The sequence below is a fragment of the Ochotona curzoniae genome, unplaced genomic scaffold, assembly GCF_017591425.1.
Source record: "Ochotona curzoniae isolate NIBS_2020 unplaced genomic scaffold, NIBS_Ocur_1.0 contig_2688, whole genome shotgun sequence".
Lineage (NCBI taxonomy): Eukaryota > Metazoa > Chordata > Mammalia > Lagomorpha > Ochotonidae > Ochotona > Ochotona curzoniae.
The window spans coordinates 15,765,521-15,788,575 of NW_024465553.1; the positions used below are offsets into that span (position 1 = coordinate 15,765,521).

Genomic DNA, 23,055 nt, shown 5'->3' on the forward strand with positions numbered 1-23,055 from the left:
GCCAAGGAAGAGAGGAAAATGAGGTTCACCAGGGAGAAGGTGCGCCATCATTTCTGCCGCATGCGCAGAAGGGAATCCCCACACACCTCCGTGAGGCCCAGGGGATTCTGGACCCTCCAGAGCCTGGGCGCCTGCGTATGGCCTCACTCAGCCCCACAGTGCACCTGGCCCTCCATCACCAGCCCGCAGTAAGCGCCAGGTGAAGGCCTTGGTCCGGACCACAGGTTGCATGGAACACCTGTTGTGTGCCAGGTGCCAGGTGCAGAGGACAGGTGCTGGCCTCCTTGGTCCATGGGGTGTGGCGGGGAGACACAGCTGGGTTGTGCCCGCCTGCTCCATCCACCTGTGCCTGTCTCCTTAGCTTCCCGAGGAAGTTTAAAGGAGAGCCTTAGAAGGGACTGCAAAGCCTTCTCCCAGCCTTTGTTCCTCAGCTGAGTCACACAGGCCCAGAGGGCACGGGGCCAGGCAGCCCCAGGTCTCTGAACTGGCTTTCTTGTGAGTAAGGCTCCTCCTTCTGTCCCTCCTCCGAGGTGGCCCAGGTTCAAGGAAACCTCCCCTTAGCCACAACACCCAAGTGCCAGCCATGAGCACTTGTCCGCCGCCTGCTGTTCAAGGGGCAGCCACCCAGAAGGTGGCCCCTGGCGGTCACGAGATCCAGGACGCAGCACCGGCAGCTCAGAGGCTCCCAGATCCCAGCCAGACTTTATTGACACCTGCTGAGCCTGGGGCCTTGGCTCGAGTCCACCTCGCTGGCCCGCACACCTGTTTGTCTCTTCCAGATCCCCATGTCGCTCCGGCACCGCGAGACTTCTCTCTGCAGCCCAGGCTTGTGGCTATGGTTTCCGTCACTTGAAGAAACTGGTTTAAAAGGTAAGGAGTGATGCTGAGTGTCTGGGTGGGCTCTGGGCTGCCGGGCTGCCGGGCTGCCAGGAGAGCTGCTGAGACAGCCCACCGCTCACCCTGAACAGTCAACCAGCCGAGTCCACCTCCTGCCCCAGCCGGTGTGCCTGGTAAGGGTTGGGCACACTGAAGATGCCCTTCACTTCTGCCCAGCCTACTGTAGACACGTGTGTGCCACGCTTGCCAGGCAAGGGTGCTGGTGACTGGGTTACCTGAACTCATAGAACACTGGCCCTACGGGCAGGCATTGGTCTTGTGGCTGACATGTTCAGATGTCCACTCCCATATGGAAGTGTGTGAGCTGGCCATCTGACTCGACTGCTGACCTCAGCTTCCTGTTAATGGGCTCTGGGAGGCAGTGGTGAAGGTTTAAAGGTTTGGGTCCCTGCCACCTGCGTGGGAGACCAGCTTGCATTTCAGCCAGAGACCACAGCAGAATGGGAACTGTTTCCTTGTGTGTCTCATAAAACCCCCAAGTTGGGAAAGAAAAATCAGACAGATCTTAAGTGAGATTAAAGTGTAAAATGAGCTTAAAGTGTAAGATTGCTACACTGTGAAATATTACGTACGCAGCAGTTAAGATGGAGATGGATCTCAGTGGGGCAACTTGGTAAAACAAGAGGCGGTGTTAAGCAAAGCAGGTTCAGAGGACAGTGGCAGTAGATCTTGTGTATAAGAAACCGTGTGTGTTTGTGTGTATCTGTAAAATATGTACTAAAACCCTATGTAGTGTGAGCCCACCTACTATGTGCCAAGGAACCTGAGCACGGTGGGGGCGTGGCCCGGGATGGGGCGTGGTCTGGGACGTGGGGGGTGTGTGGCCTGGGGAGAGGCGTGGCCTGGGGCTGGGCGGGGCCCCGGAGCAGCTCCTAGGGGCGTGGCCTGGGCCTGGCGTGGCCTGGGGCAGCGTGGAGGCGTGGCCTGGGGAATGGGTGTTGTCCTAGGGCGGGGCTGGGTGTGGCCTGGGAGAGGCGTGGCCTGGCGCTGGGCGTGGCCCTGGAGCAGCTCCAGGGGGCGTGGCCTCGGGGTCAGGGCACCTCCGCTCTCCTTGGTCCACAGCCAGGACTCTCCAGGTGGTGGGAATGCGCACCTGTTGTTCTTCATGAAAGGTGTTTGGGGAGGCAGCGAGGACAATGGGGAGGGGCAAAAGAACACAGCTATCAGTGGACAGAGGCCACCGGTGGCTTGGGGCTCTAGAATAGCCCCAGGTGTGGGGCCTTCTAGTGCACCGAGTCACAGGGAACCTAGGGGGACAAGTATGTGCTTGGCATGGACACCTGGGTGCGGAGGTGTGGTGCGGTGGTCCGGCAACTTCTGCCGCCCCAAAGGCTGGGCTGGATCATCGCTTATAAAGCGGAAACAGGGGGACAATGGTGCCGTGGCTGCTGGGCGCTGTGGGTCTTAGGGACTGCACTGCTTGCGTGGGGCATGATGGAGCGCGCAGTCTCTGGGAGGAGCTCTTGGCGGGGGAGTCCTTGGCTGCTGTAGCATTCTCCTATCTCTCCAAAGAATTCAGCCCACAGCACACTTGTCTGACACCCTAAGCCCCTGTTGCGTGTCCACACGTCCTCCTTTCTCTCCTCCGCCCCCTGCCAGACTCGAGGGAAACAATGCCACCTCCCGCCTGGGTTGTTCATTTTCTTTGGGCTTGCACCTCCTCCCATTCCTCCCCTGGTCCCTCCAGGGCCCAATGCTTTGCCCTTTTAAGTCCCTTCCCATTCTACTGTGACCCCTGGACTCCAGCTGTTTGCAGCGGTGGCCCCCACATGCAGCGAAGCATGCAGTGGAGGCTCAGGTTGAGCTTAGCAAGGCATCCGTAGATGGCAAGGACTGGGTACAGTGGGCACACAGTTGCTGCATGGTAAGGGAGGCCCTGGCCAGTAATACACTGGACCAGGGTGGCCCCCGGGGAGAATGGGGTCTAGCATGGACTGACCTGAAGTTCACCATGCCCGCCTTCTGCTGCAGCCTCTTCACCAGGTCCCTGATCTGGCAGTGATTCAACGGCACCTTGTTTTGCTGAGTAGGTGGATGGAACAGGTGCAGTTAGCAGAGCTCGCGGCCCAGTCCTCCCTGGGACACCCACTCACATTCCACACCCCGCAATCCAGCACACCTGTAGCAGAGCTTTCCGGAAGTCGCCCACGGTCATCTGCATGGCTCCAGTGGGATTGAGGCTCTTGAAGAAATCTAGCATGGTGATGTTGTTGGTGTCTGCGTAGTTCTGAGAGAAGCCGGAGACACGAGTGTCACAGCTCTTTCCTCCCCGCAAGAAAGAGGCCAAGGTTACCAGACTCAGGGCAGCTCAGGGGACAGGTTAGAGGTGAACCCCAGGAATGGCGTCTCCCATGTTAGCACCTGTTAGCAGCTGTTCAGGACCAAGAGCCCTGTGTAGGGTGAGGTGTGGTGAGGTTGCACCTTCCCAGCGCTGCTGCCTTTGCCCTGGTCTCATTAGCCTCATCTTCATATGTAGCAGCTCCACCCCTGTGAGCAGAGGCTCCACCCCCGTGAGCAGAGGCTCCACCCCTGTGAGCAGAGGCTTCACCCCCATGAGTAGAGGCTCCACCCCCATGAGTAGAGGCTCTACTCCCTAAGGACAGGGGCTCCAATCCCATGAGCAGAGACCTCACCCCCAGGGGCAGAGGCTTCACCTGTTCCAAAGACTGGAAAGAGGGAATTAGTGCAGCTGAGGTGCACAGCACCAAGGGGTGCTGACCGAGAAGCCAGCGCTGTGAAGGCTGACTGGTTGGTTGCCTTGTGGGTGGTGGCCCGGTGGGAGGGCAGATCATCGTTGGGTGGTGGTGGGTGGCATGCGTAGGCATTAAGGAATTCTAGGCTTCTCAGTCCCACACAAATGCTCAAGGGGAGATGTACTCGGTCAAGATATCTACTGCTTCATTTCAAAAATACCTTTTGGCATTGTAATTTTATGTAGCGAGAAAGAAAAAAGTGAGAAATAACCTCTAAATCTAGTTTGTTATCAGATGTGCAATCATCTATTGTCTTGTCTTCACCTTCTGGTTTAGAATATGCATTGCACTGAGACATTCTGACTGCATCTTAAGCATGTTTCAGTTTTTTTGGTCCTTTTGTTTCCCTTCTCCTCCTAGTCTCCAAAGCTGTCAGGCCAGGTAAGCCTTGTGGGGACCTGCCTGTCTACAGCCCTGGGCCTGAAGCATTTCTGGCTGGAGTCCATCCTTTAGGAGAAGCCCTGCATGGCTGACTAGCAGCCAAAGGGGTGCTTTCCCAGGGAAGTGGGGGCTCACCTGGATCAGCTTCATGGGGTTTTTACACAGGAAGAGGGCTTTCTTCTCAGCCAGGCCTTGCACTGCCTTGTACAACACATCCAGCTGGGGGTGCACAGCGTACACCCCTTCCAACATTTTTGTGAACTGCTCGGTCACCAGCACGTTCTGTGCAGAGAGAGGGCAACCCATCACGGCAAGGACACTGCCACAGTGCCGTCTCTTGGCCCCCATTGGAGGTCCCTGCCTCAGCACCATGATGTCTTCTAGTAGATTTCCTTTATGAGGCATTTCCAGGCAAAGTCCTGACTGGACAATCACATCGCAGAGTGCTGCAGTCTCCATGGTAACACTGTGGATGGGCTTTTAATCAATAGAACTAGGGGGTCTCTTCTCAAAAAAAAAGAAGAAGAAGGGGGGGGGGCCTGGCAAGATAGCCTAGTGGCTAAAGTCCTTGCCTTGCATGAGCTGGAATCCCATATGGGCACCAGTTCTAATCCCAGCAGTCCTGCTCCCTATACAGTTCCCTGCTTGTGGCCCAAAGCCTTGGGACCCTGAACCCCTGTGGGAGACTGGGAAGAGGCTCTGGCCATCTCAGCTGTTTGGGGAATGAATCAATGGCTGGAAGACCTTGCTCGCTGTCTCTCCTCCTCTCTGTATATCTGACTGTTCAGTAGGTTCTTCAAAGCTCCAGGACTGGACAGTATCGAGGTTCCAGAGTCTGTATTTAGATTTGGACATTTCCTCCATGACTTTAAAAAGTATTTATTCTTCATTTGATAGGCGGAAAGACGACTCACTCCCTGGATGCCTGTGATAGCCTGCAGAGGAGCCTCTGCTGAAGACAGGAACTCAATCTGGGTCTCCCACCTTGGCAGCAGGGACCCGACTCTGAGCCATCACCTGCTGCCTGCCCGGGTGCACAGGAGCAGCAAGCTGAGGTCGGAGCTGGAGCAAGGACTCAAACCCGTGCACTCTGACTCTGGCATGTAGGCGTCTTAACCGTTGGGCCAAGTGCCCTTCCGTCTCATATGCTTTCAAGAGGGTGCCAGCTTGTCGCAGGCTGCCAGCTCAGCTCTGTTCTCAAGGGAGGGTCAGCGAGATGCAGCACGCCACGACTAGAAGCGGAGTGGACGCTTGCCTGCGAGTGGGAGGAGGTTAACACCAGACTTTGCTTCTCTCCTGGAGTGGTACGTGGGGAGCTGGCATGTGCACCAGCCTCTAGCAGAAAAAGCGAGCAGGGCGTGGACACCCCAGAGCAGGGCATGGAACCTGAGCTAGGTGGGGCGAGAGGATTTGACAGGGCCCTCAGCCCCTGCCTGAGGTCAGTGCCAAGGCATGGAACAAAAACACTAATTTGACTATGTCTTCATGCCCCCATCCTAAAGCTCATGTGCAGGGGGAGGCGGGGGTGGCTGGGTGTTGTGGCACAGGGGGTTAAGCTGCCACTTGGGATGTCCATAGGCCATACCTGCAGTGCCAGGTCGAGTGTCAGCTACTCTGCTTTGGACCCAGCTTCATGCTAATGCATGCAGGAAGGCAGTAATGAGACCCAAGTGTTAAAAGCCCAGCCACCCATGTGGGAGACTTGTATGGAATTCCAGGCTTCTGGTTTTGGCTTGGGTGCTCAGGATCTGGTAAATCATTTTGTGACAGAATGACTCCTCCTGCTGAAAGCAGGATAGAGCTGTACCCAAAGGAGTGCACATGTGTGTGGGCCCGTGAGAAACATGCCGGTGGCCCTGGTGACCTTGAGTGGGTGTGGAAACTGCTACACCCTTGTGCAACCAACCCTCATCTGGTCACTCACAGAAATGTCAAGCTCTTCCAGCCTGGACTTGGGATTCTTCTTGATGGACATGATAAGCAGGACAGCCCCATCCATGCTTATAGGGTTCAGGAAAAGCTGTGGAAGCAGGGGTGAGATAGAGGGATGCTGAGCTGGGGGCAGGAGAGGCTGGTCCAGAGCACAGCCTCAGCTTCCCATCAACTACGCCTTTGTCTTCCTCCCAGACTTCTCCAGAAGTACCTGTTTATCCATCTGCTTGCCCATCTATCCACCCACCTGTCTGTCCCTCCACCATCCAGTCATCTGTTCATCCAGATATCTGCCAATTTGTCCTGCTTACTCTACTTCCATCCATTCATTCATCCCTGCACCCTCCCCTTAACTTGCTCACCTCACTGCCTACTCTTCTGTCATCCACTCATTCATTTACCATGCATTCACCCACCTCTGCCCCTTTTCCATTTTAATACACTTCTATCAATCTGCTAATCCACCCAGCCACCTGTTCCCTTCACTGTTCTTGCATCCATCCGTTTGATCATCTATCTTTCCATCCATCTCCCAATCTCCCTACTCATTTGTCCGTCTCACTGCTCATCCCACTGTCCATCCATCCAAACATGCATTTGTCCATATGTCTGTTCCTATTTCCTCCTATTTTTTTTATAAGATTTATTTTTTATTCGAAAGTCAGATTTAGAGAGAATGAGATACAGAAAGATCTGTCTGCTGGTTTACTTCCTAAGTGGCTGCCATGGCTGGAGCTGAGCTGATCCAAAGCCAGGAGCCAGGTTTTCAGAGCTGTGCCTGGCCTAGCAGCCTCCGTGGCTGAAGCCTGCCAGCTGGGGTCAGCTTCTTCTCCCAGGGTCAGGCTCAGTCCCGCTCCACCTGTCGTAGTTGGGGTTTCAGCTCTCTTAGGCATCAGTTGACCCATCTGGGGTCCAGTCTGTAGTCCCATTCTCCCTCAGAAAGATAAACAGATGTACACACACACACACATACAAGCACACACATGCGACACACACAATCCGCACACATGCACACACATGAGCACACACATGCTACTGCTCTGCCGCTCCGGGAAGGACCACCTTCAGCACACGGAGACTTTCATTGTACTCCAGGGCCCGGCTGAGTTTGGAGGCCCCTTCATTGCCAATGTCATTGCCGCTGATGTCCAGGTAGACCAGGCAGCTGCTGAGCCTTAGCACCTCACTCAGGGCTGTGGCCCCTTCGTTCCCGAAGCCATTCATGGAGAGATCCAGCTTCTTCAGGGTCACGTTCATCTCCGGGGAGAGGGGAGAACAGCACCAGGGTCAGGGCTGGGCCACGTGGGTCCCGGTTTTTAGATCCTGTTAGCATCCAGATTGGGCCCCAGGGAGATAGTAAGATCTGCCAGAGCCCTCCCCTTGAATTCCCCAGGATGGGCTCAGAGTTGTAAAATCTCTGGAGATGCATCCCTATGCCCTCTGGTCCTGCCCTACCAGCTTGGTGAGCTGCCCTCTTGGCAGGTCCCCACAGACACCACCCAGGACCCCACAGGTGGGTTTGCTATGGAAAAGCATGATGATGCTCTCCTCTGTATTAGGGGTGACCACCAGGAAGAATCCAAGATGATAGCCCCAAAAGCTCTGGCCCGCCCCACCCATACTCAATACCTTGTGCCCAGAGAGTAGCTTACCCGGAGACCGTTGCACAGGGCCACAGCTCCCCGGATGTGGAAGTGATTCCAGCTCAGATTCAGTGTCTGCAGCCCCACATTGATGGCTGGGAAAGGGAACAAGTCAGCTTCATGCTCCCTGCCTCCCGAAGAACACAGCCCTAGTGTCAGCAGACACCATCGAGCTGTGAGACCACTCAGGGAAGATTTTGACCTCCTCTAACCTCATTATTGTACACTGATACCCCATTCAGGCAAGGTGTTAGAGGGTGGTTGTTGTCCACAGTGCAGGGGCAAGTGGGTTTGTACAATATACTTAGGGAACGTGATGCAATTGCAAAGATGTTCTCACTAACCTGTGTAGACCCTACCTCATGCCAAGACACTGGGAAGACAGAATAGGGCCCAGGAAGGCCTGTTGCTTTTATGTGTCTACACGGCATCACATGTAAAGATCAGATCTGTGACTTCCTGGGGAACAACAAGGCACGCTTTAACCATCCACCTCCTGGGAGTGTCTTCAGCTATTGAAGTAGATGGAAATTGGGGCAGGTGTTTGGAGCCATTGTTTAATTGCCACCTGGGGGTCTGGCATGATAGCTCAGTGGCTAAATCCTGGCCTTGCATGTACTGGGATCCCATATAGATGCTGTTTCATGTCTTAGCTGCTTCACTTCCCATCCAGCTCCCTGCTTGTGTCCTGGGAAAGAAGCAGAGGACGGCCCGAAGCCTTGGGACCTTGCACTTGCAGGTGAGACTTGGAGGAGGTTCATGGTTCCCAACTTTGGATCTGCTCAGCTCTGGCTGTTGTGGCCATTTGGAGAGTGAACCAGCAGATGGAAGATCTTTCTCTCTTTCTTTCTCTCTGTAAATCTGGCTTTCCAATACAAGTAAATAATTTTTTTAAATGCCACCGGGATGCCTATGTCCCACATAAATACCCAGATTCAAGTGCTGACTCCACTCGGATGCCAACTTCATGCAGATGCACATCCCAGGAGGCAGCAGGTGTTGGCTCATCTTCCATCCATGAGGGAGAGCCAGATGGAGTCCCAAGCTCCTAGCTTTGGGCTGGCTCAGGCTTGGCTGTCTTGGGCATTTGCAGAAGGGAGTCAATGGTTAGAAGCTTGCTGTCTGTCTATCTCTGTCTCTCTACTCTTCAACAAAATAAAAAAAATTCAATAAATAAAAAAGATTTTTAAAAGAGGGATGTAGAGACAGGGTGGAGAAGAACCCCTCAGGGTTAAGTTTGCGCAGGGGGTGCCTGACAGAGCTTGGGAAGTCACTGACATGGGCAGCTGCAGCAGCTGTGAACCCTCCAGAAATGCCCTCTTGGGGAAGGTGGGGAGGCCTCAGGCTGGTGGAGAAGTCGGGTTTACACCAGAATCCTCTGTGTTTTTAAACTCAAGGATGTCTGTGCCCCTGTGTTTCCCTATTCCAACATGTTCTTCTTGGGGAAGACAGTTATAGTGGGGACACCCTGTAGGGAGAGGTGTAAACCTCTTAACCATTACCAAAGGACAGGAAGCACCTGTAGGCTTCAGGGCCATGAAACATGTGTTTTATTTATTTATTTAACTTACAAAATATATATTTATTTGAACCAAGGGAGTGTGTGTGTGTGTGTGTGTGTGTGCGTGCACGCACACACGTGTGTGTTTGTGGAGAATGAGTGAGAAAGATCCACAACAGCTGGAGCTGACACACTGACCATCTCTACCCTTCTCCTTGTCTCATTTGACTTCTAAGCTCTTCGACCTCATCTGACCTCTAAGCAGTGTTGCACATAACTGACCACCACCTCCTCTTCTTTGGCCTTCTCCCTTCACCTGCATCCTGGCAGGCGACCTCACTTTTCCTGGTTTCCTTCCTAAGAGGCTGCCTCCCTCTGCCCTGCACAATCTAAAAACACTGGCATTCTCTCAGGGTCCTCAACTCTGTCTAGACAACTGACCTCATCTTGTCTCATGGCTTTAAATATGTCTGTGTCCTCCCTGACTTCCAGTGTGTCTCCTGTCCTGACCGCTTCAGCAAGTTCCAAGTTTCTCCAGTATTCCACCTGCTGGATACCTTCACAGAGGTGTTGGTACTCTGCGGCCCATCACACACAGTGTGGTCAGCAGGGCACCCTGACTCCTGATGTTTGTTCTCTGGTATTTCTCTGTTGAAATGACACCAATGGCCCAGCCAGGAGTTAAAACAAAGTGTCTGGGACTCTACCTCTGTCCCTCCCCATTCTTCACACATCACACACCAGTCCTCTTGGCTTCACCCCAAAATATATTCCACATCTGCCCACTAATGTTGGTCATTGTCTCACTCTGTGAGCTGAGACCCTCACAGCATTCTCCTAGCTGCTCTCCCTTCTTCCATTCTTGTTGTCAGTGGACACAGCAGTTCTAAACCTGTTTCCCCAAATGCAGGAGGTCATGTAGTTGGGACAGATGGCACAAAGGTGTGACAAGCGTGAGTGCAGCTACTCTTCAATGACTCCCTTGCAGGTAAGGAAAAGCCAGCTTCATCCAAGCCGAGGCCCAGGAGCCTGATGTCCACCTGCCTCTGAGGATAGCAGGATGGGTTTCTGTCCCCTCTGAGGCTTATTGTCACAACCCTCTCTGTGTTGGCACCCATCTACCCCCACTTCCTTTTTCTACTCCTTGGCCAGGGATAGTCACTCAAGGTGTTGCTACTTCTGTTCACTCTTTTAACAATGCTGCAATACATGACGCTCCTCACCCCCTCCCGGCAGACATCTGTGTGGGCAGAGGGCGTGGCTCTGAGACAGAGGGGGTACTTGTGCATCCTGGAACATGCATGGGCTGCACGCCATCAGACACCATCCCACTGCCTTCCAAGGCGCCTTGACTCAGCGGCTGGTGGGGAGTCCTACTTCTCCTTCTTGACCCCGGCATTTCACACTTACTGACTTGAAACTTTAGTGGTTTGGGCAGACAGCAGGGCTGCTCTTCCCGTTAAGAGTTCACATCGCTGTCATTCCTAAAGAGTTGGGGCACTTTTTTTTTTCCCCTGTTGATCCATATGACTTGACTGGTGTTCTGTTGGGTGAGGGCATTTAGTGTTGTTTGATCTGTAGCATCTTTTGCCAATTTTCTCAACACTAATTTTTAAAAATCATTTATTTATTTATTTGAAAGGGAGAGAGATAGAGAGAGCGAGTGCTAGCTTCTATCTACTGTCTTCCATTCCTGGCTGCAAGGGCTGTGGCTGGGAGCATGGAACTCCAAGAGATGTGGTGTGGTGTGGTGAGTGTGAGGTGGGGGGCGTTCCCAAACCCTTGAGCCATCATCTGCTGCCCACGGAATAGTTAGCAGGGAGATGCAGCAGGAAGTGGAGCCAAGACTCATCCCAGGCACTCCCACACCAGGTGTGGCCATCCTAAGCAGCACCTTAGCTGTTGCACCAACTACCTGCTTCCCCAAACACCTTTTATTTATTTATTTATTTTTAAAGATTTATTTATTTATTGGAAAGTCAGACACACAGAGAGGAGGAGAGACAGAGAGGAAGATCTTCCGTCCAATGATTCACTCCCCAAGTGACCGCAATGGCTGGTGCTATGCCGATCCGAAGCCAGGATCCAGGAACCTCTTCTGGGTCTCCCACATGGGTGAAGGGTCCCAGAGGCCCAAACACCTTTTAAATGAAACAGACACAGTGACACAGGAAATACACTTTGCATTAAACCCATCTTAAAACTTGACCAGCCTCAGGGAGGCTAAGAATAGTAGCCTAGGGCACAGTGGGCAAAAAGACACACCAGCAAATCATATGTTTAACAACAGTACATTTAACACATGTAGGCAATTATGAAAACACCCTGGGAAGACAACCTAAAAAGATAAGCAGCAGACAGGGAGTACATGTTTTCGGTAATTGTTTAATATAAAACATTAATAGGGATGGTTGTTTGGCCTCTACCTATGTGGGAGACCCAGCTGGAGTTCTGAGTTCCAGGCTTTGGCCTGGTCCAGCCCTGGCTGTTGGAGGCAGTGAACCAGCAGATAGAAGATCTGTCTATCTGTCTGCCTTTCCAATAAAAATAAATAAAATTAAAATGTATTTGGGGCATGGTTTCCATCTCTGTTGTAATAGAAACATTTGATAATAATGATGTTAAAAGAAACTCAGCTTGGAGAGGTGAGATTCCCCACTGTCCTCCCTGCTGGCTGCTCCCTCCCTTCCCTGGGGACATACCCAGCATCTGGCCCAGCTGTTCCCCTCCTGTGTCAGAAAGCTGGTTGTGGCTGAGATTCATCTTCTTAATTTGGTAATTGGACTAGAGAAACAAATGGTGGAGAGAGAGGCCACTTTAGCTTCCAATTGCAAATACATCTCTCTGAGCAGTGTTTTGGAGGGATACCCCAGATTTCTAGACCCCAAGATGATTTGCTGGTTCGTTATCTGCAGATGACTGGTGATGGAGGGTGTAGCGCTGTCCTTCCAGCCCTGTCACTTGCTGCAGCTTTTGGCTGGGGAGTTGGCAGACGCCAAATACTCTGCTGCTCCCTGCATCACACAAATGACCTCACTTCTTTTGCTCACAGCAGGTGTTTTTCTCAGCTCCCAGAAGGGCACCCAAGTACAGTCCCGCACAATTTGCCCAGACTCCTTGCTCCTTACCGACAGGGCTTGGCTCAACAGTGCTGCAGACTCCTCTTTGAAGTTGTTTCCTGTAGTGAGGATGATGTGTTAGCAGGTGCATGGTTCCCCTCACCCACCCTGTGTCCTAGTTCTGCCAGTTTTCTTCTCTTTAGAACCATCAGGCATAGAAAAGATGGTGACAACTTTATGTGAAGACAGTAGATGAGGGGCCAGCATGATGGCTCAACTGGCTAATTCTCCACCTTCGGGTGCTGACATCTCATATGGGTGCTGGTTCATGTCCCAGCTGTTCTACTTCCCATCCAGCTCTCTGCTTGTGACCTGGAAAAGCAGTGGAGGATGACCTAAGTCCTTGGGACCTTGCACCCATGTGGGAGACCTGGAAGAATCTTGATTCCTGGCTTCAGATTGGTTCAATTCCAGCCATTGTGACCATTTGAGGAGTGAACTAGCAGATGGAAAATCTTTTTGTGTCTCTTTTTCTTTGTAAATCTGCGTTTCCAATAAAAATAAATGAATCTTAAAAACCAAAACAGTAGAGGAGGCACATCCTGAAAATTTCCTTTCATGCTCCCTTCCAGCTCGGCCATGACTGCCTGAGACGTTTCAGTAGGCAGAGGACCATTCCCTGTGCCTCCAATGGCAGCCCCAGCCCCAGCCAAGTGTTCAAAGTATTAACATTATAAGAAATCTAAGCCAGGGTGAGCCTTTGGCGTTACAGTTAGTTGCCATCTAGGTTACTCACATGCCACATTGGAGCACCTAGATTTAAGCCACCTCATGTGACATCAGCAATCCCTAGGAGCACCAGTTTGAATCCTGGCTGCTCCACTTCTGGTCCAGCTTCCTGCTAATGCACCCGGGGAAAGCAGAAGAAGACAGGCTGGGTACTTGGGGGCCCTGCACCCATGTAGGAGCCCTGGATATCCTGGCTTTATTCTGGCCCAGCCCTGGCCATTGAAGTCATCTGGGGAGTGAATCAGCAGAGGGGAGGTCTCTCTCATGTTGTCTCTCTGTATAAAAAAAAAATTTAAAGCAGTATACAGTAGTTATTATTTTAGCAATAAGTTAGTAAATGTCTTTAAGTAAGGCCAAGTGGGGGAACAGACAGTGGAGGAGTAGAGGAGTGGAGCTGGTACTGCAGTAGGGATGCCAGGGAGATCCTTCAGGGGATGATGTTTGAGCAACATGGATGACAGTGCACCATGGGTTACAGAAGCCCTGCAGATACCAGGGGACAGGGACTAGCAGGTTAGAGAGGAGTGTCACCAAGCAGATCAGACTTGACTGGCTTAGGAAGCCAGCATGGCCAGGTAGAGGGAGAAGGAAAACCAGCACCAGGGTTAATCCGGCAAACACACAGACAGGTCTCTGAGACCAGCAGGTACCATGTGGTGCAGTGAGACTCCACACTCAGTCTGTTCTTTCCCTTCTTCCTGCCCTTTTGAACACTATTCCTGTTTTTATGTGAGAGGTAGAGACACACAGATTTTCCAGAAACTAGTGTGTTCCCTAAAGGCCCACAATCTCTGGGGCTCAGGGTGGGTAGCAGGGATCCCAGGACGCAAGGCCACATCACCTGCTATCCTCTCAGGGTGCACATTGACAGGGAGTGGATTGGCAGCAGAGTAGCCTTGACTGGAACCTTGCCAGGGGATGTGGGTTCCCCCAGGCGGGTTTCAATGGTCAAAGCCTGCCCCTTGTTCATGCCCCAGATGCCCAGTGTCCTCTGCTGTCCCCTCCACAGGTTCACCTGAGGCCTGGTGTCCTCTGCTGCCCCCTCCATGGGCTCACCTGAAAGCTTAAGTTTCCAGAGCGAGGAAATGTTTTTCTGGAGGAAGTCTGAGATGATCTTGGCCCCCTCTAAGCCAAGATCATTGTCGGAAACATTCTGAAAGGCAAGAATACACGTGTGTCTATGAAGATTCTGCCAGAGGATGTTTATTAATGAAAGACGTGGTGGGGGGTGGGGCTATTTATTGAGTCATGAAGATAGTGAAGATGGGGGTTGAGCAGGGTGAAGGGGTTAGAAGAATCAGGGGAAAAGTGGAAATCTGGTTCTAGACAGGGAACTTTCTATTTTTAAAGATTTATTTGTTTGAAAGGCAGAGAGAGACAGACAGACAGAATCTTCCATCTGCTGGTTCACGTCTAGGTCCGGGCCAAGCCAGGATACAGAAATTTCTTCCAGGTCTCCCACGCAGGTGCGAGGGACCAAACTCTTGGGCCCTCCTCTGCTGCTTTCCCAGCAGCACCAGCAGAGGGAGCTGGATTGGAAGTGGAGTAGCTGGGACTGGTGTGCATATGGACTGCCAGTTTCCTAAGCAGTGGCTTTACCCACTCACAGAGCAGACCTAGATAGGACTGGGTTCAGTTTTCCAAGAAGTTGGCTTCTACGACTCCCTACTTCCCCAGTCCCTAGTGCTTTGGATAATCATATTTTAAAATATTTGAGATATGTAAAGTTGGGAGAAAGAGAAACAGAGAGTGGGATCTCCTACCCACTGATAGATTCCCAGAAAGCCCACAATAACTCAGAGCCAGGCTGGGGCCAAAGCTGGGAGCTGGGAACTCAATCCAGGGCATTGCTAGGGGCAGCTGGAACCCAGCTCCTTGAAGCAGCCTGGCAAGGCTGCTCCTTGCGAGGCCCGGCAAGGTGCACATTAGCAGGAAGCTGGGCTCGAGGGAGGCGCTAGGACCTGATCCTAGGCAGTCTGTAAGGTGTTGCTATGTCTTAACCACTGGGCCCATTGGTTTGTTTGAAGTCTACAACTTCATCTGGAGAGCCTGGTGGGGAAACAACTAAAAGAGTATGTTAGCAGTAGCAATTCCATTCTTCGATTTGCTAAGTATACATTACTACACTAAAAAGAATTAGGGCTGCACAGGGAAAACATCTTTTCAGGCTAAGTGGGAGAGACCTTCTATAAACCAGCTGTTATTATCTGACTTGGCTTTCTTCCTCTCTTTAAAAGGATGTTATAGGGGAACCTGGCTCATTGGGTCAGGTTCTGAGAGCCACCCTCCCCTCCCCGACCATGGTGGTAGGAGGAGCCAGGGAGCAGGGCACAGTACCAACTCCTGCAGGTAGTAATTTTCATGTAGCATCTCCACCAGGCTCAAGATGCCCTCCCCCATGATGCAGTTATCTTCCAGTTCCAGCTTGATAATGCTCGTGTTGGACTGCAGCCACCACAATTGGAGGGAGAGAAAGAAACACGTGGTTGGTGAGCCGGTCAGTTCCTGCCCACCTGAGGCTAGAGCTTACCCACCCGGTTACACATAAGAGCCATGTGAGAGGGTGCCGTGATTTGGGTGTAGTCTGTGCCTCCCACCCAGGAGTGCACCTGTTGATAGCTTGGTTTCCAGGGTGATTAAGCAAGGGGCCTGCTACAGTATCGCCTCACTTTTAGCAGAGGCCCATTGTTCAGAATTGGCCTGTGTCTTACCCAGTATTCTCTTTTAATAGGAGGCTACTGGGGCCAGCATTTGCAGCACGGAGGGTTAAAGTGCTACTCTGTGATGTCGGTATCCCATAAAATGTCCATTTTAAAAAAAGATGTATTTTTATTGTACAGTCAGATATACAGAGAGGAGAAGAGACAGAGAGGAAGATCTTCCATCCAATGATTCACTCCCCAAGTGGCCGCAATGGCTGGAACTGAGCCAGTCTGAAGCAAGGAGCCCAGAGCTTCTTTCGGGTCTCCCACACAGGTACAGGGTCCTAAAGATTTGGGCTATCCTTGACTACTTTCTCAGACCACAAGCAGGGAGCTGGATGGGAAGTGGGGTTACTGGGATTAGAACTGGTGCCCATATGGGATCCTGGTGCATGTGAGGCAAGGGCTTTAGCCACTAGGCTATCACACTGGGCCCAAGAGTGTTCATTTTTAAAGTTCCGGCTGTTCCACTTCCAATCTAACTCCATGTTAATGTGCCTGGGGAAACAGTGCAAGCTGGGGTACTCAGGCTCACGGCACTCATGTGGGAGACCTGAATGGAGGTCCTGGCTCCTGGCTTCAGCCTGACCCAATCCCAACCATCCTCTCTGGGAGTAAAGTAGTGAACAGAAGATCTCTCTCTCTCTCTCCCTTTAAAATAAATGAATAAATCAGTACATAAATCTGCTTCTAAAATGTAGAGGGTTACCTCAGTGCTATTTGGGAGGACCTGGACATGAGTCTTCAAGAAATATCCACATCCAAGTGAGACTGCTCCTAATGAATACATGCTAAGGCATCCCTTAGGGGCGCTTGCTCCAGTCCTGGCTGCTCCACTTCCAATCCAGCTCCCTGCTACTGGATTTGGGAAAGCGGTGGAAGGCGGCCCAAATGCTGTGCTCATGTGGGAGACGTGGATGGAGTTCCTGGTTCCTGGCTTTGGTCTGGTCCAGGACTATTTGGACAGAGAACTTGAGGATGGAATCTCTCTCCCTCTCCTTTTCTCTCTCTGTAACCCTGATTCTAATAAATAAATGCATCCTAAGAAATGAAAAGAATTTTAGATGGAAGGGGAAGAGGAAAAAATAAATAAAACTCTGTGTCCCATGCCAACTGGGGGCTGGACTCTCTGACCGTATAGCATAAAACGTATGCCTTGAAGGATGGGTATTCTAATAAAGACTACATTATAGCAATGAACAATGACAGTATCTGAAAGATCTTCAGAAGCATCACCAACTCTAAAGTCTCCTGTTGCACAAGGCAGGCGCTGAACAGAATGATTCAGCTGTGATCCACTTACGCCGGGGTACTTAAAAAAAAAGCTAATGGGAAGATGGAATTATGGATGAGTTTATTTCCTTGCAAAAATATAAACATCCATGCATACAAGGACCTTTAAAAAGTTCATGGAAATGAATACAATAAAACTAGGCATAGGTTTCAAACTCCTCCACTACCACCCCAGTATAGCCGTCTAAATTAATTTTCATTAATTTTGCAGTTTTCTCATAGTGAGGGTGGGCTTTGGGATGGAGACTGGGCTGGTGTTTTAGCTAACACTCCTGAAAGAACTTGGGCCCAGTCCAGACCCACTCCCTGGGGGCTCCAGCCCACGTGCTTCTGCTTCCTAAATAGTCATGGACAGACTTCTAAGGCTCAGGCTTCTGGCCACCCCTTGCACGAGCAGTCCTTGCCTATTGGGGACATCAGCCAGTAACTGGGCAGAGCCCAGGTAGTATGAAGGTTGCTATGTGGGCCACCTGTGAAGGGCTTCCTGGGTCTCAGGCCTGCCACCCTGCCAACCCTCCATCTGCTTACCACTAGGGCTATGGCAATAGCCTTGGTGCCCTTGGGGCCCAGCCCATGGTGGTTGAGATTCATGTAGGGTTCTTCCATGTTCCGAAGGAAATAGGAGACAGGCACCACGCCCAACAGCTTGCAGGCCTCCAGATACAGCTCCCTTTGTCCGGTGGTGTAAAGCTTTTCATCATCTGCAGAGAAAGTCGGGAGGAAGTAAGGACCGTCTCCCACCTTCTGCCTCATCTTTCCTCTAACCCCAGGCAGGTGCCCTTAGCCTGCCTTCCATCTGCGTTGGATCTTTTTTTTTTTTTAAAGACATTTTTATTTTTATTGGAAATATTTTTTAAAGATGTATTTATTTTTATTGGAAAGATTTACAGAAAGGAGAGACAGAAAGAGCTTCCATCAACTAGTTCATTCTTCAAATGCTTGCAATGGGTTAGACCAAGCCAATCTGAAGCCAGGAGCCAAGAATCTATTCCAGATCTCCCAAATGGGTATGTGTGGTCCCAAGGCCCTGGATCATCCTCCACTGCTTCCCCAGGCTACACAAGGAGAGTTGGATGGGAAGTGGAGCATCCAGTGGACATGAACTGGCACCTATATATATGGGATGCCATGCGTGGAGGTGGAGAATTAGCCAGTTATTAATGTACCAGCCTCCTTGTGTTAAACCTTAAGGAACAGCTGAAGGCCCTGTCTCCTTGTCTGCTTTCGGGAAGCTCTGGAAGGCCAAGAGGGTAATTGACAGCTGATGACTTAATTTTTGTTGTTGTTGCTGTTAACTTTAAGATTGATAATAAAGGGAACATCTTCATCCACAATTTCACTCCTTAAATGCACACAGGGGCTGGGGCTGCATTGGGCTGAGGCCAAAGCTGGGAACTGCTTCAGCCAGTCTCTCCTTCTCTCTCCCTTTCTCTATAACTCTTTCAAATGAAAATTATTATTATTATTATTATTATTATTATTATTATTATTATTATGGAAAGGAGCTTCCAACTCAATCCAGCTCTCCCATGAAGCTGACTCCAAGAAGCTCTCAAACTCAGCTATGGAATGTGGGTCTCTTCCCCATCAAAGGCCCATCCTGATTACATATTAAAGGCAGCTTGTGATGGTGGTGTCAGCTGGGAGTGGGGGAAGAGGAAAAAGGAGACAGGAGCCCAAGTCACAGGCAGAATGCCTAGGGCTGCTCTTTGTCACCTCCTCTAGCCAAGTCAGGTCAGGTACTGAAAACAGCATTCATCCGTTACAGCCTTGATACAGGAAAAAGCCCAACAGGATGCAGGAGGAGGTCAGTGCCATAGACTGCAGTTGAATGCTGGTAGTCAAGAGGGGTCTGTGAGCTTGCTCTGTGGTGGCAAGGTTGGTTCCACAAACAACCTCCCCTCTCCTCTGTTCCCTGGACTCCCAGCCCACCCCGCTCCCTGGCTGTGAGAACATGGGAGAGGAAAGGTGCCTGGGCTAGCCTCAACTTGGGAAGTCTGAGGCTACTCCCTTCCAGTTGGATGATGTCATGCTCCCATTGCTTCACAAAGCTTCTGTGTGGTGTGCCACCTCTTTGGGGAAACTGGGAGGAAAGAGAGGGTGGAGGTGGTCTCTGTTCCAGCTCACCTGGCCTCTGAACCCCACGCAACTTGGAATTGTAAGGTGGTTGTGGGAGATGGTGGTGGGTGGGTTGGTGGGGAGAAGTGTTGTGGCATTGCTGGTGAAGCCACTGCCTGGGAAGCCAACATCTCTTTCTGATACTGTTTTGAGTCCTGGTTGTTCCACTTGTGATCCAGCTCCCTGTTCATGTGCCTGGAAAGGCAATAGATGATGGTTCAAGTATTTGGTTCCCTGTACCCATGTCAGGTCCGGGCTTTGGGCTTGAAGCCATTTGGGGAGTGATCCAGGGGATGGAAGAGTCCCCCCCCCCCTCCTTTTCAAATAAGCAAAATAAAATCTTTTTAAAGATTTATTTATTTATTGGAAAGTCAGATATACAGAGAGGAAGAGAGACAGAGAGAAAGATCTTCCATCTGATGATTCACTCCCCAAGTGAGTACAACGGCCGATGCTATGCCGATCCGAAGCCAGGATCCAGGAACCTCCTCCGGGTATCCCACATGGGTTCAGGGTCCCAAGGCCTTGGGCCATCCTCAACTGCCCTCCAAGGCTACAAGCAGGGAGCTGGATGGGAAGTGGAGCTGCCAGGATTAGAACTGGCACCCATATGGGATCCCGGCGCGTTCAAGGCAAGGACTGTAGCCGCTAGGCCCAAACAAAATAAATCTTACAAAAGGAAGAGTTAATGGGGAAAGTCACTGCAAGATGAGTCAGTTAGATGCTCCCAGACTATGGGATACAGAATACTGAGGGCAGATCATCAGGGCGATCCGAGAAGACACCAGCCAACATGATGGTCATGGGCAACTCTCACTGTCTCTTTAAGCTCCAGTTCCCTCCTCTGGAGACAGCAATGCTTACCTCCAGGACTAAAGACCAAACAGGACACCACAAGAGGGAGAACACTCAGAAACTCCTCTGGGTGGATTGATTCTGCCTCTAGCAAACTGATGCAGGGTGCTGCTCATGCCACAGGCCTCCAGCACAGCCCTGCACCTTTGCCCTCACCCACCTTGAGGATGATGAGGTGGCATGAAAGCCAGCTCAAATCTGTCTCAGTGTTTCTGCAGCATGCCTGCGTGGGCAGAGCTAGACTCCCCTGGCCTCCTCTCCCCACACCCCTCTCAGTGCCCACTCTCACCCTCAGTCTCCAGATCCGTTTCTGAATTCTCCCAGGCTGCCTTCTCCTTCTCCATAGTTGAGGGCGCATCAGCCTCACAGTAGAGTGCTTCATCACTGCTGTGCGGTACCAAGGCATTCTCTGTCTCTTCTGGGGTATGGGGAGGTGATGGATGCATTCCATTAATGTTGGAAATGAATGGGAATGAAACCTACCAAGCCCCACATCCCAGGGTCTGGCCACAACATCTCACCCCTCCCTCTAGCTCTCCAGATCCATGAGCTGCATGAGGTTCAAGGTAGCCTGTGCTGCCAGTGTGGCCTAATTCTACTATAAGGCACAGCTTCCAGATTGGAGCTGCCTAATTGGTGAATCCATGGGCTCATGTGTTAAAGATTAACTCAAATGGGCTATTCCCTCCTTGTTCCTAGTTGGGGGCTGGAGTAGGTATGGGTTCTTTGCTCTCATTTTTCCCTCATCTGGGTGAAGGAAAGAGTCCATTGTCTGGGCCATCCTCCTTGTCAAACACCAAAAGTGCTGGGAGAGGGGAGGGACACAGCAGGTGATAACTTGGGCTCAATGTAAAGGCAAACAGACCAGGAGCAGTTCTGAGGAACACAAGAGAGAAATTGATTCTAAGAATTAGATCTTCTCAACAAGAACTTCCATCCCAATACTGATCACTTTATGACCAGGGAGAGGAAGGGCTCAGAAATCATGCTTGGATTGAATTCACTGCTGTGAGAATGCTTTGTGCATCTAGTTGTTATAAGTTGCTGGAGACAGCACAGCTTCCCTTACACCAGTCCCATGCACCTGCTACTTGTGTTTTCCACCACTGGCTGCTTGTCTGGGTCCACTGTAAGACTACACGCATGATCCAGAGCTCGGTCTTGTGACATCAGCAGAGAAGTCACACTGTGCTTCTGGATCAGCCTGTTGGAATTTTGTCAGTCTGTTCTTGAGGTGGGCTGAGCATTGTGGCTGGGGCCCCAACTTTTGATCACTCAGATTCTCAGGTAATGGGATTCCCAAGGAGTCTGCACAAGGCTGTCTCTCTCTTCGTCTAAAGGCCCAGCATTTGTTTCCTAGCCTGTAAGATAAGGTCTGTGTGGTGCAGTACACAGGTAACAGTGACCTGGAAGTTGTGAGACACCTTGTTATTGAGAGGCCAAATGACTGGATGCTCTTAGAACAGGGATGAGGTCTGTCTTAGTTTCCTCATCAGACAATCATAGGATTCCATTTAAGCAGCAGAATATTGGTAAATATTTAACAGCTGCTCCCCTGGGGGGTGGGTGGGTGGGTACACCAGAAGCCTGATATATAATGTGAGCCAATTCCTACGGTGTAAATATGCCAACATGACTGAGTTCAGACTACGAGTAGGACATCAGCTAGCCCACCCAATGAAAAAGTTGATCAGGGCTGGTGGCAGATGGTGCCAGCACAGCTCTACATCCTATCCTCACTGTGTGCCAGACCCTGCGCCTAAGACCATATAACACAGTTAGTCCCAGAGGGTCCCAGGAAGCAGCAGAGTGGGCTTCTGGGTGGGTATGAGCTGTGCTGCTCAGCCTGAAAGGGCCCAGGTGGCGAGAGGTGCGAGGCTTTTCACCTTGTGTCTGGAGTTCAAGTTGTGAGTCACTGTCCATGGTGCCAGAACTCTCCTGAGGGTTGCCGTCAGCTTCTTGCCACCTTTTTCTTGCTTCCTTAAGAAGCAAGCCTGCTCATGTGCCTCTGTCTCAAACCTTGTGTATTATTCTCATCTAGGCCAGATCCCTCCAAGCAAGCCCTAGGGGGAGTGGGCTCTGGTGGCCCCTGGACATGCATGAATTGGACCCAATCTCAGCCCTGGGCTAGTCAGTCCCTTCCCCAGATCTTCAGGCAGAGTGGCCCAGCTCTATCCCTGACAGCCCTGGCCCACCCACTGGGACTTTGTGACTGAGGAGCTACTTTCATGTCATCTTCAACATTCCATGACCTCATGTACTCATTGTGATCCATGTGGGTGGACCTGGCAACGGCAGGCCTCCCACCCCCTTGGTGTCCCTGTCAGTCATCTTTTCATATGTCCACTGGGGCTAAGCCCAGGCTTGGCTGTGAGTACACAGGTGCTGTGGGGGGCCCTCTAGCCAGTTTTGTGTTTCTCTCTGAGTCAGGACCAAGCCCAAGCCCCCCCACCAGCAGGTGACTGTGAAGAGCTGCCACCATGTTCTTCTCTCAAGGTGGCTGTGCTTTGGGTACGAAGTATGTCAGTAATGGGTGAAGTCATTTTTCTTCCACCCAGTTCTTCCTTTTTGCTTCCCCCTCGGGGAGTGTCCTCAACCTTGGAGCAGAAGACCAAAAGCAAAGCACAACAAACATATGTTCTATCACTGCAGCTGGCTGCAGCCCAAGCATTGTTCAATCTGGACCACTGGGCCGTCTAACCTGAAGCCACTTGGTCATCACTTCTATGCTTGGCTGTTTTCATATGTCTTAGAGTTGAAGTCCAGTTGCAGTTTCCTGCCAACAGATTCTGGAGGCTGTTTATTCCTTCTTGGTACGCTGATAGCACTTCAACCGTCAGGTCAGTGACTGGAGGGCTTGGGGATGCAACAATCGCTCTAAGAATGACAAAGTTGTAAATTTTGTATAAAAAATTAACTGTGGCTCAAAAGATGCCTACACACTGGAGCTGCTATGGTTCTTCAGATGTTCATTCTAAATAGCACTTACTGAGCATCCAATAGGTACAAAAAACTGAGATTGGTGCTATTGTGGGGAGGGAATGCAAAGGAGATTGAGACAATGGCCTTCCAAGGCATGTGTAGTAATGATAGAAATGGATAGGGCCACTTGGGCTGTATTTTTGGGAGAAT

The 23,055-nt window shown here is 51.2% G+C and overlaps 1 protein-coding gene across 1 annotated transcript; it reads right to left on the reverse strand.

Moving 5' to 3' along the window:
• Positions 1-2,133: 2,133 nt before the first annotated feature.
• LRRC74A (leucine rich repeat containing 74A) lies at positions 2,134-22,024 on the reverse strand. Its single transcript, XM_040975700.1, has 14 exons — positions 21,943-22,024; positions 20,213-20,341; positions 17,479-17,651; positions 15,293-15,400; positions 14,012-14,108; positions 12,236-12,285; positions 11,810-11,891; positions 7,616-7,701; positions 7,026-7,220; positions 5,956-6,051; positions 4,167-4,313; positions 3,017-3,124; positions 2,837-2,919; positions 2,134-2,245 (listed from the first exon to the last, which is right to left on the reverse strand). Exons 1-14 carry the CDS (start codon positions 22,022-22,024, stop codon positions 2,134-2,136), a joined length of 1,548 nt encoding a protein of 515 aa, XP_040831634.1.
• Between the last annotated feature and the right edge of the window lie 1,031 nt (positions 22,025-23,055).

Excerpts from the sequence above, each read along its gene's own strand:
- LRRC74A (XM_040975700.1), bottom strand. The coding sequence starts at position 22,024 with ATGCATGTCCAGGGGCCACCAGAGCCCACTCCCCCTAGGGCTTGCTTG. Across the intron at positions 14,109-15,292 it reads ATTACTACCTGCAGGAGTTG|AATGTTTCCGACAATGATCT; the intron begins GTACTGTGCCCT and ends CTTGCCTTTCAG. Across the intron at positions 11,892-12,235 it reads TGTTGAGCCAAGCCCTGTCG|TCCAATTACCAAATTAAGAA; the intron begins GTAAGGAGCAAG and ends TTGTTTCTCTAG.